This window comes from Quercus suber, unplaced genomic scaffold (genome assembly GCF_002906115.3).
Source record: "Quercus suber isolate HL8 unplaced genomic scaffold, Cork oak 2.0 scaffold_702, whole genome shotgun sequence".
Taxonomy (NCBI): Eukaryota; Viridiplantae; Streptophyta; class Magnoliopsida; order Fagales; family Fagaceae; genus Quercus; species Quercus suber.
In genome coordinates this window covers 248,102-264,632 of record NW_027070143.1, presented here as the reverse complement: position 1 = coordinate 264,632, position 16,531 = coordinate 248,102, and the positions used below count along the sequence as shown (strand labels likewise).

General features: G+C 34.9%; 2 protein-coding genes across 2 annotated transcripts; both read left to right on the top strand.

Moving 5' to 3' along the window:
- Positions 1-1,605: 1,605 nt before the first annotated feature.
- On the top strand, positions 1,606-2,983 carry LOC112036090 (uncharacterized). The gene is made up of 3 exons (XM_024068916.2): positions 1,606-2,094; positions 2,188-2,279; positions 2,546-2,983. Exons 1-3 carry the CDS (start codon positions 1,770-1,772, stop codon positions 2,828-2,830), a joined length of 702 nt encoding a protein of 233 aa, XP_023924684.1. The 5' UTR covers positions 1,606-1,769; the 3' UTR covers positions 2,831-2,983.
- A 2,920-nt stretch (positions 2,984-5,903) lies between these two features.
- Positions 5,904-14,884, top strand: LOC112036035 (uncharacterized). The gene is made up of 13 exons (XM_024068852.2): positions 5,904-6,326; positions 6,408-6,561; positions 8,217-8,299; positions 9,003-9,062; positions 9,163-9,372; positions 9,705-9,833; positions 10,452-11,156; positions 11,531-11,723; positions 11,810-12,003; positions 12,913-13,017; positions 13,181-13,320; positions 14,054-14,332; positions 14,441-14,884. Exons 1-13 carry the CDS (start codon positions 5,964-5,966, stop codon positions 14,703-14,705), a joined length of 2,880 nt encoding a protein of 959 aa, XP_023924620.2. The 5' UTR covers positions 5,904-5,963; the 3' UTR covers positions 14,706-14,884.
- The last annotated feature ends 1,647 nt before the right edge of the window (positions 14,885-16,531 follow it).

The window sequence follows — 16,531 nt, the reverse complement described above, 5'->3', positions numbered from 1 at the left end:
AACGAAAGTGACTCCAGAGGAGTGAAATAGCCACACAATGACCCCTTGGTCATAAAGCTCACAATAGAAGGGTACAACACAAAGAGGGTCCTCGTGGACAATGGTAGCTCTGCTGATATCATTTACTTTTCCGCATTCCAACAGTTGAAGCTGGATCCCAACAGACTTTGTCTATTTGACTATCCACTCGTCAGTTTCAGTGGTGACAGAGTGTATCCTAGAGGCATAGTGACGCTGACAGTCACAGTAGGGACGGACCCAAAACAGTTAACTCGTCAGATAGACTTTTTGGTAGTTGATAGTCCGTCATCATATAATGTCATCATCGGAAGGCCAGCACTCAACAAGTGGAAGGCGTCCACATCCACGTACTGCTTTGGGGGGGGGTTCATAATGTTTTTATTAAATAATGTTGGATTCATCACCAACACTACTTTTATAATTAATCACAATAGGTGACTTTAGCTTGTGAAAAAAATTATGAATTTTTTGTTTCTCACTATTACTAGATTCTAGATTTATTGAAAAGGAAAAGAAGAAGGAATTACTCTAAGAAAGAAAAAGCAACTTTAAAATGGTTGCTAGAATGGTAGAATAGCATAATATCAAATATTTAAAAAAAAAGCATATCTAATTTTTAACAAGAAATGTGGATAGTTTCTTACAGGGAAATCAAACAAAGAAATGATGATACTAACATAGGATTAGTAGTAGTGATAACAAAAATATACTTTATTTATAAATATATAAACATTTTTTGGCATCAGCATTAAAAAGTAAGTTGTTATTTTACAATTTTTTTTTTTTTGAGGATTTTTTAAAATTTTATCATGATAAGCCTAGACCCCTAGTTGATACTTGATAGTCGTCATTGGAAATGTCATTAGGTTGCCAGTTGTAGAAATTTAGAATCTTCCTCACTTAATCACATCATTCATGCCCAAGAGAAAATAATAATAATAATAATAATAATAATAATAATAATAATGTTAGTATGTATACCAACATCAATGGTGAAAATACATATACATTATTTTTAATTAAAAAAAAAAAGCATTGGAGAAAATACGTGTAGAGAGAGAGAGAGAGAGAGAGAGAGAGAGAGAGAGTTTTCCTCATTAATTTCATAGTTTTATTAAAAAATAGATGGGTGGCTTCTGTTTAATAATCTCATCCTGATTTCTTATTTTAGAAACTGATAGAAACAGTTGTCACAAACACGGGAGAGAAAACAAATGTTGTAATGGAGAATCTATATCTGCAACTTGTTGAAGATATGAGAATAGATTAAATATTGTTAGGAAAAATAGAAAAAGAAATGGACAAGGACAGGGACAAAGAAAGGTCAAAGATTATAAGTGACTGAGTGAGAGTGAACAACCAACTAGTTCATGAATTAACTGAGTAATCAGTCTTATTAAGGGTGAGAAAAAGCAGCTTAAAGATATAATTGAAATTGATTACGCTACCAAATGTCCAGTGCAGTAGAACTGAACTGAACAGCTGGTATTATGAGTAATATGGCCCTACAGCTTCATGATAAGCACGTTCAGCAATAAGCCCCCACAAGGCCAAATAAAAAGAAACAAATGAAGTGACATGATTAAAGAAAAAGGAGAAAAGCAAAGCAGAAATAAAAACATGGACCAGACCAACATCTAGAAATTTGTTCAGGCACAAGCAAATGCCTAGCTAATTGTGGCCACACTCTCTTCTTTCTCTTCTCCTTCTTATAATAATTGGTGCCTCACTTAATACCCCATCTCAGGATGGCCAAAACAGGTACAAAGTTGCCTAATTTCTGCTTAAACAGAATTAGGCCTCATGCTAGAGTTCGTTCCCCTCCTGCACAAGCACAATCCAAGCCAGCTGAGAATGTGATCAGTTCCACCAAAGCTGAGAATGATTCTGGCCATATCAAAGAAGAAAAACTTGGTGATGGTGCAAAACCCGTGTTGTTAATTGGTAGGAGAATAATGATTGTGGTTGATTCAAGCTTTGAAGCTAAGGGAGCTTTACAGTGGGCACTCTCTCACACTGTTCAGAACCAGGACACACTTATTCTTCTCTTTGTAACCAAGCCTTCTAAGAAAGGTTCGGGTTTAGCTTCTTGTTTCTTTCCAAATTCCTTGTAATTTATTGATATTCAAAGCTAAAGTCTTGAGTAAAGTTTGGTATTTGTCACAGGCACCAGTCAAGGGTCCAGAGAGGAGAAAGCTCCAAGGGCTTATGAATTTATTGACTCTCTCAAAAAAATGTGTCAGTCCAAGAAACCTGAGGTTAGTATATAATATATTAGTTGTGCTCAAAATCATATGACAGGCTCACATTTTGTCATTGATGCATTTTGTTCATCACTACATCTACATGCATGGACTAATAAAATTCAGCATAATGTTTGAATGGTTAAAGAGAATCTTGAATGAACATAAATGTTGGCCATCACATGTATGTTTGTTCATATGTGCAATGTAGTGTTTATTTATAAATCACTTTTTATTTGGTCATTTCTTTTGTGATAACAATATTATGGTCCAAATTATAGGTGAAAATTGAGGTTGCAGTTGTGGAAGGGAAGGATAAAGGACCTACAATAGTGGAAGAGGCAAGAAAACAAGGGGTGTCAATGCTGGTTTTAGGACAGAAAAAACGCTCCACAACATTGCGGCTTCTGATGATGTGGGCAGGCAACAGGGTTGCTGGTGGTGTGGTGGAGTACTGTATTCAGAATGCTGATTGCGTGGCAATTGCAGTGAGAAGGAAAAGCAAGAAGCTTGGAGGGTATTTGATCACTACAAAGCGTCAGAAAGATTTTTGGCTCTTGGCTTAGTTTGTCTGCATAAGTAAATATTAATTAATTATCTGAAGCCTTGTGATCATGAGAGTAAGTTAACCACATGAGAAAGTATGATTGTTTTCTGTATTGTCTGTAAATATTAAATCATGCTGAGTTATGAAACGGGGATTGGGTGTGTATGAAAAAGTTTGTGCTATATTAACCCAAAAAAAACAAAAGAAGAAAAAGAACACAATTAAGAAGAAAAGATGAAAAAGTGTGTAGTGTCATTATTTGGGCCATTGGCTATTATGGTTAAGGGAGAGACAATGGGGTCCATTGATCCCTTTAGGGTCTCTTCCGGTTGCTACAGTGCTACCAAGAGTGCACATGGTGGGAGACCTTAATTCTTGGTGCTATGAAGTTAAGAATACAATTTTTTTTTTCCATAAACCCTTTACAATTATTAAGTTGGTATGCTGCGATTGATCCAAACAAAATAGGTGTTAGAGATTGGGCATATACAAATGACGTTACTGCAATCAAAATTTATCACAACAGTTTTGAAAAAGATTTAAAATTTATGTGTTCTGGCATTCCTTTGTGGCATATATGGAAACTAAACTAGGAAAAGGGGGGAGCACTTAGAGCCACCTGGAATTGTCGGTTGTCACAATTCTCACCCTCATCATGCAATGCAGTGGTTGCAACTTTATGCAGCAATGCCATGTTTTTCACATGGTTTTACCAAAAAAGCAAACCAATTTGTAAGTAAAATTCTGTCTGCAAGAGAAGTGCATCTATGGTTGATGTTTTAACTTTCATAAATCTAAGATCAATGTGGAGTAGTTTTGTTAATGGAACTCCAATCCTCTTCACCATATCTCCATTGATTTGTTCATTATGGGTTAAATATACAGTATAGTTGGTCGGTCCTACTGCAGTACTATACTGTAGATGATTTAATACCATTTGTCGCTACTGGTGTTTTGTCAAGAGTTTCGGGCCCTTGTGTGTTTAATAAAGAAGCAGTTTTCAAAGCTAGAGTTCCTAGCTACTGACACATTTATTTGGGCCTGAAATCTATGCGCTCGGTTTTCGCTTTCACCGTCAGAGACTTTTGGAGCCCAGGGTGGTGGCTACTGGTACACTCAAGGGTCATGATCTGCAATAAGCATCACAGGGCGTGGGGCAACATGCTGATTTTTGTTCATCAACCCCTAATTTATTATACCTATGCACTATATAATGGTTATATAGAAATTACTAGCAGTTATGTATAACTTTTTTCCATCCTTTAGAAAATAGGAAGTCAAGCAAACTTACTCAAAGTAGTCAAAAACAGATACTACTTTGAAGAATCTTATATAAAGGGTTATCTATATAGCGTTGTTGTCACATATGTTGTGCAATGCAGTCCTTGAAACAGTTGAACACTTTAATTATTGAGTGTTCTTTTTGGTACGGTTGAAGAAGTTGGTAACAACTTGGGACTAATATATATCAAGTTATACTTTTGTATGGGGTTTGATGGCAAATAGGTGAACATAAATTTGTTTAGATATATAGATCATAGTGCCTACATATATGATTAGACAATGCTCAAGTTGTTGCCGTTAGTGTACAAGAATAGTGAAGTTGCATATTCAAGGAACAAATTTTAATAGATTGAAACTAAAGTTCGCCTATTCAAAAATTGATTTTGCAGATTTATATTTCACCCCTTTAAGTCCAACAAGTAATTAGGATTTCAGTCCAAATACACTCAGTACTTAAGGGAAACCCTAATGCACATTTTCAAGGACTTTGTAGTAGCTTAGTTTGAGATCTAGAGGTTTGTGCCTACTACTCTTTCAAAGTCACTACTGGTGATCACTCACACACTCATTGAACCGGTGGATTCAAGTTGCTAACCTTCGGCTATCAATTGTACTGGAGATCTAAATCTTCAATGGGATTTTAAAGTGAGTGGATTGGAGGTTCACATTGAAGCAATTTATTGTAAAGGAAGTTTGTGGGATTTAAAGCCCAGTTCTGTAACTAAAGTTAGATTTATTATGGATTTTTATTCTTGATTGTAAGTCTCCAACTTAGAATGAAAGTGTTACCTTGGGATTGATTAGGTCAAGTCCCTTAGGTTTTTCCTTTAGAACAAGTTGTTTTGTAAACTTTCCTAGGTCATCATATCCTGTGTTATATATATATATATATATATTTGCTGTGCATGATATTTATGCTTCTTTGATTAACCTAAGACTTTTTTAATAGATCTAATTAACAACTCGTCCTTAAAACTTGTTAATTACTACTATTTTTGACAGGGGTCTAAACCTAATAGTATATATAAACACACACATACATGTTCGTATTTTGTTACATATGCTTTTTCTCTTTTACTTGAAAAGGTGAGTTGATATTTTGTAAGAAGGCTAACCTTAATTATATAATAGAAAAATATTCATTCAGTTTCTTTTTTAGATGCTTCAACATAATAAATTTTGTCTAAGTACTAATTTAATTCATATAAAATTGAATGTCATATGTTATCAAGGAATTGAAAAATCAATAAATTTTATATAAAAAGTAATACACCAATCAACAATCAATTTTGGAAACTATCATTCCAACCACTTTCTCAAACAACTCAATCTTATTTACAATTGACATCTCATCATATAACTTTTCACTCTTTCTTATTACAAAGATAAAAAAATTAATTACTAGAAAAAAAAAATAATTGAAGGGAAAAAAATACTTAAGTACTCAATAAAATAATGAAAGCATATAACTAAGCATTGATACATGGTCTAAAAAGTGCATAATTGGAATTAGGTTAACAAAACTTAAAATTTTTAGACAATATTTTATTACTCATACCAAATTTGGTATTTTATTTTAAACGATGGTCATGTATTATTTTCACAAAAATAATAAATTTGTAATTTTTTTTAATGAAATACTATAATTTGTCACTTTTTTAAAGTTCCATAAAAGATTAGGGTTTTTTTTAAAAAAAAAAAAAAGTATTTTTAGGAGGAAAAACTATTGAAAATTCTAATTTTGTGACTTATTCTTTCTTAATAATAATACTATATAATAAAATCCGGGAAACGGTGCGTTTTCGGTTTTCCTTCCGTTAAAACCCTAAACCCTGTGATTCTTTGTTCTCTCTCTTTCTCTCTCTTCAATGGTTAAGCTTTCGAAACCCACAGCTACAATGGACAACCAGAAGAACAAGAAGAAGAAGAAGACGAAGTCTTCAGGACCAAAGGCCAAATCCATGAAAGTATCGGAGCCTCCAAAACCGAACCCGTTCGAGAACATTTGGTCTCGAAGGAAATTCGATATCCTCGGAAAGAAGCGAAAAGGCGAAGAGCGCCGCATTGGTCTCGCTCGCTCTCTCGGCATCCAGAAGAGGAAGCAGACTCTGCTCAAAGAGTACGAGCAAAGCACGAAGTCTTCGGTTTTCTTGGATAACCGAATCGGCGAACAAGGCGAAGCGCTTCCCGAATTCGATAAAGCCCTTCTCCGCTCTCAGCGACACCGCCAGGTTAGGGTTCTTATTTCGATGATCGAAATTGAGATTTGTTTGTAAAGTTTTCAAATTTTTGGTTTGGTTTGGTTTTTGTAGTTGAAATTGGGGAAAAAGAGCAAGTTTAATTTAGAGGAAGAAGAAGATGAAGGAGAAGATGGTTTTGGATTTGGAGGTCTTGGTGGTGAAAGGGATGATTTTGAGGATGAGATGCTTCCTTTTGATGAAGATTATGATGGTCAAGCTACTGAGGGTATGTGAATTTTAGTTTTTGATTATGAAAACTTTGCTGATTATGTTGTGTTGATTTCGCAAAACTAGTAACTGGGCTATTTGTTGTATAGCTGCTTACACATGTAGAATAGGAGCAAGTCTGATAGGGTAATCTATGATGTGTAGTTTCTGATGCGTAGGGGCTGTGATTGATCACATTATATTTCTGTGTTTCCATGGATGAAAGATCCACCCTTTGGAAATTTACATTTTACAAACTGCTCTTGGATATACTAAATTGGTTTTAAATACGACTTCTTTTTTGATAATCAATTGAATTTCGTTGAAACACAATATGACAAAAACTACAACAATTCCATGCCTAAACAGCCCAATATATCTAAGCAGATTAGCCAGCATTAGGCCTACATGACAGTAAACAAACATTGAAACCCATCAACAACAAATGTCTTTGTTTTCACCAGTATCGGGAAATGAATTTTTGAACTCAATTCTAGCTCTTGCTTTCTGATGGCAGCAATTATCCGATCCTCAGAGTCAATGCATCTTGTATCTTATGTAGGAAAGCATTTCAAAGCTTCCAAAACTGGTATAAAGTTGCACCAAATCCAAGCTTACAAGTTATAACCTTTACACTTCTCCCTTTCCAATTGTTTCCAGCCCATTCAACAATTCTTCCCCAGTCAGTTTCTGGGTTGTCTTAAGCCAATTATCACTCTCCAAAGTCTTTTAGCTGCAGGGCAATTAAAGAACAAGCGGGCTCGACTCTCTGTACTAGCTCTGCATAGTAGAGACAGCACATCACTACCAACACCCCATTTAGCTAATCTATCTCTTGTTAGCGTCCTATCCTTCCCTGCAAGCCAACAGATGAATTCATGCCTAGGGATTGGTTGTGGAAAGTGAAAACCAAATCAATTTCCACCAATTCACCACAGGAGCCTTTTATCTGATTTGTATGCATCCATACCACCTGATCAGACTCACCAAGAATTACCTCAGGCAACTTTCTCTATATACTTACAATATTTTTAGATCTAGCAGGTCTCCATGCCCAGGTTTGGTTACTAATGATAGTTGACAGCATAGCAAGTAGTAGAACTAGCAACATCATACACTACACTATGTCCATGCTTTAAAAGCAGAGGGCCATCCAGGTGCCAATTGTCATGCCATAAATATATGCTAGAACCATCACCGACCTGGAATTTAATTCTTAATATCACTAACCCTCTAATCTTCAGGATTTTCCTCCAACCCCAGGAACATTGTTGATGAACCTTTACTTGCCAAAAGCTTTGGATCTTCAACATATAACATTTCAAAAGAAAAAAAAAAATCCTGAATAGAAGAAAAGGTGTATTGAAATGATCTTGAACTATTTAAAATTGGCCCTATCTTAGTTTTTATGTCACTAATTTATACCCTTTATTTATTTTTATTTTGAAGTAGTGTCCCAAAGGTACTACATTTCGGTATGAACATTTGAGCAACTTCATAGGTTGTTGTTCAGTTAGACATAAAGTAAACTTGCTTGGATTTCAGAATTGTACAATATGGTTTTTGTAGTTTATTTTCGTGATAGGGTTATTGGGAAGTTGCAATTGCTTGGTGTTTGATTCTTCATTCTTTGGGATTATGTCAATGACATCAACAATACTTTTGACTGTGCAGAAGAGTTAGCCATTTTAAAGCAACTTCAAGGTCCTAAGACACAGGATCCAATGGATAGTGGTCTGATCGAAGGAGAAGAAAATGTGAGGCCTGTTTTGCTATCTTAGTTTTGATATTAACATGTTAAATTATTATTTGTAACTCGAATCCCTAATTAGTGTGACCATTTAGGTTGTTAATGTGAGGATACTATCTTATTTTGGATTCTTTTGTTTTATGTTTCAGTCTTATTATATCTCCTAATTGCTCTTTTTTTACTATCTTTTTTGGGAGTTTATTTATTTTTCCTTATTCCATCTTGTGGCAGTGTGCTGTTTTGCAGCTTTATGCAATCATGATTGTTTTTTCTGTCCTTTATGTGTTTGTTTCTTTAAGACATAATTTGTCTTGATGCTGGGTGATCCTTGTACTGTTACTTGATTACTTAGATTGGCAACTCCATTTATTTAGTTTATACATGTTTCCTGATCTGAAGATTAGAGTTTTCTGACCCAAAATCATATTCCTGGGATGGATTATGTCATTTGTTGAATGTATTTTCTTTAAGTGTAAGAAAGTGATGTGTTTTCTTGGAAGTGACTTGCATATTCACAGCTAATAACATTGATTCAATTGTGTCTATTAAGGAGGATTCCCCAAATTCTCAGTATTATCTATTAATGAAGCCGTGTGTGTGTGTGTGAGTGCAACCACGCATGTGCTTGGGGGTGTGTGCGTGTCCATTTGTGTTTGGCTGCTGTTAGATGATGTGTTGAACTGATTCAAAGAATTGTATTTTTACTGCAGAGACATAAAACCAAGAAAGAAGTGATGGAGGAAATTATCTCAAAGAGCAAATTTTTTAAGGTGATTTTTTTTTTTGGTGTTATTGAAACTGCTTTTTGAATGAAGTTGCATTTATTTCCAATCTCTTTCTTCAATTTACGTTTTCCACTAATTCTTCAAGGCACAAAAAGCAAAAGAGAAGGAAGAAAATGAACGTTTGATGGAAGACTTGGACAAAAACTTCACATCCTTGGTGCAGTCTGAGGCCTTATTATCTTTAACTGAACCAGGCAAGATGAATGCTTTGAAGGCTCTTGTGAACAAAAGCATTCCAAATGAAAGGAAGAATGATAACTCATCTACAACTCTAAAAATAGAAAATTTTAATCAGGTAAAATTCTAGAACTTGACAACTATTATTTTTTTTTTTAATTATTATTATTATTTTTTGGTTGATAAGTTAGATCCTAACAACTTTTATTCAAGAAATATGGCGATTGGGGTTTCTAATTTGGCCTCTGTTGTTGGAGTTCTCATTTCTTATTCTTCCCCCTTGCTGCCCCACCAAACCTTCACCTTGGCATACAATGTTTTCTGATTCTTAAACCATCTCTAGGAGGGTTGTTTGTGTCTTTCCTTAGGTTATCATTTTTCATATACAATGTAATGATGTAGTGTTTGGCTACTTGACAGTTTCAAGCATTAAATTTTTGTATTTGGCAGGATCAACCTGATTCTTATGATAAACTTGTGAAAGAGATGGCACTGGAGATGCGAGCTCGCCCCTCAGATAGGACTAAGACTCCTGAGGAGATTGCCCAGGAGGAGAGAGAACGACTAGAGCATTTGGAGGTATGAGTGCCTCATACTCAATGATAATTGTGTGTGTGCGTGTGCATGCATGTGTGCATGTCCATGCTTGCTAATATGATATGTGGAGTCCGTTTTAAAGCAACTTATTTGGCTGAATCTGAAATTTTTTTGCTGAAAGTGTAGAAAAAAAAAAAGTTAAAAACTTGTTCAATAGTACAATAAGATCCATGAATAGTACCAAAAAATTCAATGGGACCTATGAAATAGTACCAAAAGAAGCTAAAAGCTCAAGATAAGCTGAACTTTTCATCACATCCTAAACAAACTCGTAGTTCTTCTTAACATGACCGGTTTTGCAGTTGGTTACTGTTGGTAGTGACTTTAGCATGTAGTTTCTGAATATCTTATTAGGGTTCTTGAATATTGCTTTGCTTGGCCAATATTGAGTTTAATCCTGTATAATACTAATTTCTAATACAAATTATTTGTAAATTGTAATTCTTCCAAGTCAATGGTAGTAAGATGTTGAATGTACACTATGCAATATGCATGGATTGGCACACTTCTCACTGAGCCTTGAGAATGTGAGTCCTGTTCTATTGAGTTATATATCTTCAATTTTAAGTTGAAATATTTGTATTATGTACTAAATTTCAGGAAGAGCGACAAAAGAGAATGCTTGCTCCTGAAGATGCCAGTGATGAAGACAATGATGATTCTGACAAACCATCTACCAAGGGGCTGAGATCCATATCGGGGGATGCTCTTGTTGATTCCTTCTCACTTGAAGAAGAGCCTAGGACTAAAAAGGGTTGGGTGGATGAGATTCTTGAAAGAAGGAACGAGAATAATTCTGATAGTGAAGCTGGTGATTCTTCTGGTGACTCAGAGACTGTTGAAGATGATAGTGATGAAGAAGGATCTGATGAAGATGATGATGATGAAGGTGAAAATAAGCTTTCATTGAAGGACTGGGAACAAAGTGACGATGATCATATTGGCACAGATTTGGAAGATGATGAAGAAGAGGGTGAAGAAGAAGAAGAAGAAGAAGAAGAAGAAGAAGATGATGCTAATGAGAAAGAAATGGGATCAAGAGACCAGAAAAAGGCAAAGAAAAGTGATTCTGTTGAAATTATTAACAAAGATGGAGATTCTTTACATGCCAAAAAAACGAAAGCGGATGGTAAAACTGTTTCTACTCGACCGGACCTTCCCTACTTAATTGAAGCTCCAAAGAGTTTGGAGGAGTTATGTGCATTGTTGGACAATCGTTCTAATACTGAGGTTATTTTGATAATCAGTCGAATTCGGGCAAGCAATGCAATCAAGCTTGCAGCGGAAAATAGAAAGAAAATGCAAGTAAGAAACTTTTGGTTGCTTTTACGACTACTATATATTTACTTTGTAAACCAAGGTTTCCCATCTCTTGGAAACTTGAGTTAAATTCCAGAAAGCCTGGCTTAGATTTTAATGTTATCATATAATTATGAGTGGATTTTATAAGGTGACTAATATCATCCAATTATTGTGCATTCTTTTCATGATGCTTTTTGCCTTTTGTCTTCGTAACTATAGTTAATAATTCATAACAAACTAAATTATCCTTTGAGCATTCATTTTATATGAAATCTAATAATGGCACAACATTTTGTTAAAAATTTTATTCAAACAACACAAGTTGAGATGTTGGTGAGTCAATTTAGATACTTATCAATATTGCTGCTCCTTTATAGGTATTTTATGGTGTATTGCTTCAGTATTTTGCCATCTTAGCAAATAAAAATCCTTTGAATTTCGAGCTACTTAATTTACTAGTGAAGCCATTGATGGAGATGAGTGTGGAGATTCCGTACTTTGCTGCAATATGTGCTCGTCAGAGGATATTACGGACTCGAACACAACTTTGTGAGATCATCAAAGACCCAGGTTAGACCTGACAAATACTTGTTCACTGCTGTTTTATTTTATTTTATTTTTTCCCCAACATGATTTGATTATTTTTGTTCCCACAGAAATTAGCAGTTGGCCTTCTTCAAAAACGTTGTTTCTCTTGAGGCTCTGGTCCATGATATTCCCATGCTCCGACTTCCGTCATGTGGTCATGACTCCAGCAATATTGCTCATGTGTGAATATCTGATGCGTTGTCCCATTGTGTCGGGTCGGGATAGTGCTATTGGATCTTTCTTATGCTCTATGCTTCTCTCTGTATGTATAAACCTATTTGCTATTTCCTCTTTTTCAATAGTTAGTGCATTTTACTCATGAAATTTTTAATAACAAGGTTTGTGGAAAAGTCTTGACTTGTGCCACACGAGCATTATTTTTACCATCATACGTTTGTTATCCTCAACTCCAATGTTTAAAAACCCTGACAATACATTGACCTGGAAAGTACCTGGATAAGGGGTCATAGGTCATTAATATAATATAAAACACATTATACAAAAATAGGCACACAACTTAAAACATGTGTTTATGGACAATTATTTTTTATTTTTGGAAATAATGGTTAGAGTTAACATAAGAAGCTTTAAATATTGGTCATGAAAATTTCTGTTGGCCTAATGTTCAATGAAAAGTAACAAGTCCTTTTATATGATTAGCTACAGTTCATAAATCTGGGTTCAATCCAGCTTTTAGTGCTTGTTAAAGCCTGACCCTCTGGCCATGACCATATGGTGGATGGATGGTGAGCATACATTATTCAGTCTGGTTTTTAACTAAAAAGGTTGAAGTATGACCTGACCAGGTTATGGCCAGTTGCCGTTCAACCATCTGAAGTCTGGGTTGAAGCATCGTGCAACATTGTGGATAGTGATGGAAATCACTGAAGTTCTTTTCAATATTCCACATGTCAATGGTGTAATTAATACATTTCATTTGAATTCTATGCTTGTTCAACTGTTTTGTTCATCATGCATACCTCCCTTTTAGTATACTGTACTCCTTGATTTTGCCTTTTAGTTTTCCTAATGTGTCATTAATGAAGTTTAGAGTGATCTAATGAGTTTAATTGTTAATATAATGTCTGCTGCATGATTGAATTTTATGTCATCCCATTTTCCTGCAAGAGTTGCAATTTCAGGTTATTCATTTGATTAATTTATGTTGCAGGTCACTAGACAATCTCAGAAGTTCTGTCCTGAAGCAATAATGTTTCTCCAGACTTTGCTGATGGCAGCTACAGACAAGAAGCCAGTTTCATGTCAGGATTCTCAGGTATGACTCCTGAAGCATTATTTGTGATTTCTGTGACAGTTTTAATGTTAAAAGATGCATAATGGTTTTCTTCATCAACTTGCATATGCTTCAGACTATACTTGATGGACGCTATATTAAAGTTGCATGAAGAAATGACTATTCTCGGTTTATTTTGTTGCAGTTTAATCATCTTACTGAATTAACAGCACTCAGGCCCTTGCTTTGTATACGTAATTGTGTAGATGAGATTAGTCCTCTGAATTTCATCATAATAATGGACATGCCTGAGGACTCTCCTTTTTTCAGCTCTGATAATTTCAGGTTGGTAGTTGATGGGGTTTGGCTCAGTACTTTTTTCTTGAATATGCTATAATGTGTTGTGGTATTGGAACTGGATTATACATTGTGATATCCCTTAGAGTGGTATAGTGGCCTTGTCAAGACATATGCACTTCTTTATTTCTACTAGAGATTGTTTAAGACTGAACCTCAGAATTTCTCCATTTAGACTGAAACAACATATTAAAGACTGGTTTCTTTAAATGGTTTGTATGGAAATGCATTTTACTCCTAGAAGTATGTTGGTTAAAAATCTTTACCATAATGTTGGGGCTTATACAGGTTTCTTCGAATATATTAGATTTCATAATATTCTAAGAATTTCCACTTCTCAGTCATCAAAAGAGATGTCAAAGGAAGAATAGAAAGTGGTATGTGTTGCAGAGACTCAATTCCGAATCAAGTGCTGTGCTGTAAATGGGGTCTGAATCCTGCTGTGATTTGTAAAAGACTTGTTAGGGGGGTTTGATTTTTAGAGCTTGTAACAATGAGTCTATAAGATGTTGTCGTTTGTTTTTCTGCACTGTCTTTTGGCTTGGGCGGCCTGTTGCGGCTGTTGTGTTGTTTAGGTGTTGGTACCTCTGTTTTGGTCCTTTAGGAGATTTTGTTGTATGTTGTTAATGAAAATTACTTATTCTTCAAAAAAGAAAAGAAAAGAAAAATTCCACTTTTGAAAGTTGTTGATATTTGATTAAATTGACCTTCCAATTTGCAGGGCTAGTGTGTTGTTAACTATGATTGAAACCCTACAAGGATACGTCAACATTTATGAGGGATTTTCTTCCTTCCCTGAAATGTTCTTGCCAATTTCATTGTTGTTACTTGAAGTGGCACAACAGGAAAATTTACCACATGTGTTGCAAGATAAATTTAAAAATGTTGCTCAACTCATTAAGACAAAAGTAGATGAACATTACAAGCTGCGGCGACCACTTCTAATGCGGAAGCAAAAGCCAGTGCCTATCAAAATGCTGAATCCAAAATTTGAGGAGAAGTAATTTTCTTTCCCCTGCTCTTAACCACATGTTAAAACTTTGTTGCGATAGATAATGTTACTAAGAATAATTTGTTGGAATTGAGAATTTGACATGTTGTTTTGCAGCTTTGTTAAGGGTAGAGATTATGATCCAGATCGTGAACGGGCTGAGAAAAGAAAGTTGCAGAAACAAGTAAAACGTGAAGCTAAGGGGGCAGCTCGTGAATTGCGGAAAGACACATTTTTCTTACTTGAGGTTAAGGAAAAAGAAAGAGCATTACGGGAAAAAGAAAGAGCAGAGAAGTATGGGAAGGCATTAGCTTTCCTTCAAGAGCAAGAACATGGTATAAAATCTGGACAATTAGGAAAAGGCAGGAAGAGGGGAAGATGAAGCTGACTTCTGATTCTTGTATTACATGCTATCATTATTTAGGCGGTGTTCAAGTATACATAATATTCTTGGAATTGAAGTGAATTGAAGCCTTGGAATTGGAATCAGAGGCACAATTTTGATTTCGTTGTATTATTGTTGTTAACTTAAGAAATTATAAGCAAGTTTTTCCTTTCTCATATTGAGTCATGTTAAGTCTACTCTTAAGCGCATTCTGAGACCCTTAAACAGATTTCTTGAGATACATACTCTTAACAGAGTCGGCTAGTGTCGTTTGAGATAGAAATATCTATCTTTTGTGTACCATTGCCTGGATAAACTAGGATAAATTAAATTGAAATATGAAGTTATGAAGTAAATTAAGGAGAGTCCAAATATTCTGTCACAATTTTCCTGCTCCACTCTATACTCCACCAACAAATATCTACCATGTGTTTACCTAATTAATTAAATACTATCATTATTGACTTATTAATACTACAGTTATTAATTAATAGTAGTATTTAATTAATTAGGTGAAAACGTGGCAGATATTTATTGGTGGAGTATAGAGTGGAGCAGGAAAAGTGGGACAGAAGATTTAGACTCAATTAAGAGCATAAAGAAGGATCCATTATTCAATATTCTACTCAAAGTCCAACCAGCAATCTAGTTTGTGATTTTTGCAATACTGCAAAAGAAGCTATACCATCGATGGTCTCTCAAGTGTCAACAGGTTGAGTTCTCAGTATGGTATGTTTAATTGTTGGACAGGGGAGAAGGTGTTGTAAAAGTGGAAAAGTTATACTCTACATTGGGTATATGATTCTCCTCACTCACATTTTAGTGGGACCCACCAATTATGAGAGAGAGGAATGTATACCCATTGCAAGGTATATTTTTCCATAAAAGTGGGTGTTTGCAATTTGTTTAAAAGAGAAAATAGATCAAATGCAAAATACATAATGGCCTGGTGACAAGGGCTTCAAAATTATTTTCTTTTTTATTTGATTTACTTGCTCAGACTCATCAAAGCAGAGAGGAGTAAGGACCTACTACTCCCGCCTAAATAGTTCCAAATCTTATTTATTATTATTACTAATAGTTTCAAATCTTAATTATTTTGTAATTGTAATATAATGTATAATTTGTTCTCCCTAAAAAAATAAAGAATTACTATTTGGTCCAATTAGGTCTACTTTGGTCCAATTAGGTTTACTTTAGTCCACTTTGGTCTCATTCAGTCCAATTTCGTCAACTCGGTCAATCTTGGTCCCTTTCGGTCTATTTTGGACTAATAAGGCCTTAAATTGATTATTTTTGTAGGTTGCATTTTCAAGTTTAGCTCAAAAATTCGTTTTTTCTTATTTTGGGCTAAAAAAAATATGAGATTTTATTATATTTGGCATAAGCTCTTTAGTTTTGAATTAAAAAAAGAAAAAAGAAAAAAAAAAATAGATATTAGAAATATGAGCCCCAAAAATGCAATAAAAATGATAAATATTCAAGTCTTATTCGGTCCACTTTAATCCTATTCGGTACACTTAGGTTCATTTTGTCCATTTCGGTCCTATTTAGTCGACATTAGTCCTATTTGGCCCACATCGGTCCTATTCGGTCCTATATGTTCTTATTCAGTCCACGTCGGTCCTATATAGTCCACATTGGTCCACTTTGTTATATTCAGTCCACTTCGGTCCTCCTTGTTCCCATTTGGGCCACTTTGTTCTATTTTGTTCATTTGTGTCCACTTTGATTTATTTTGTTCAACTTTGATCCATTTTTGTATACTTGCATATAGGGAAAAAATATGTTTAGGTTTGGGTTGAGAGTACCTATTCTAAATT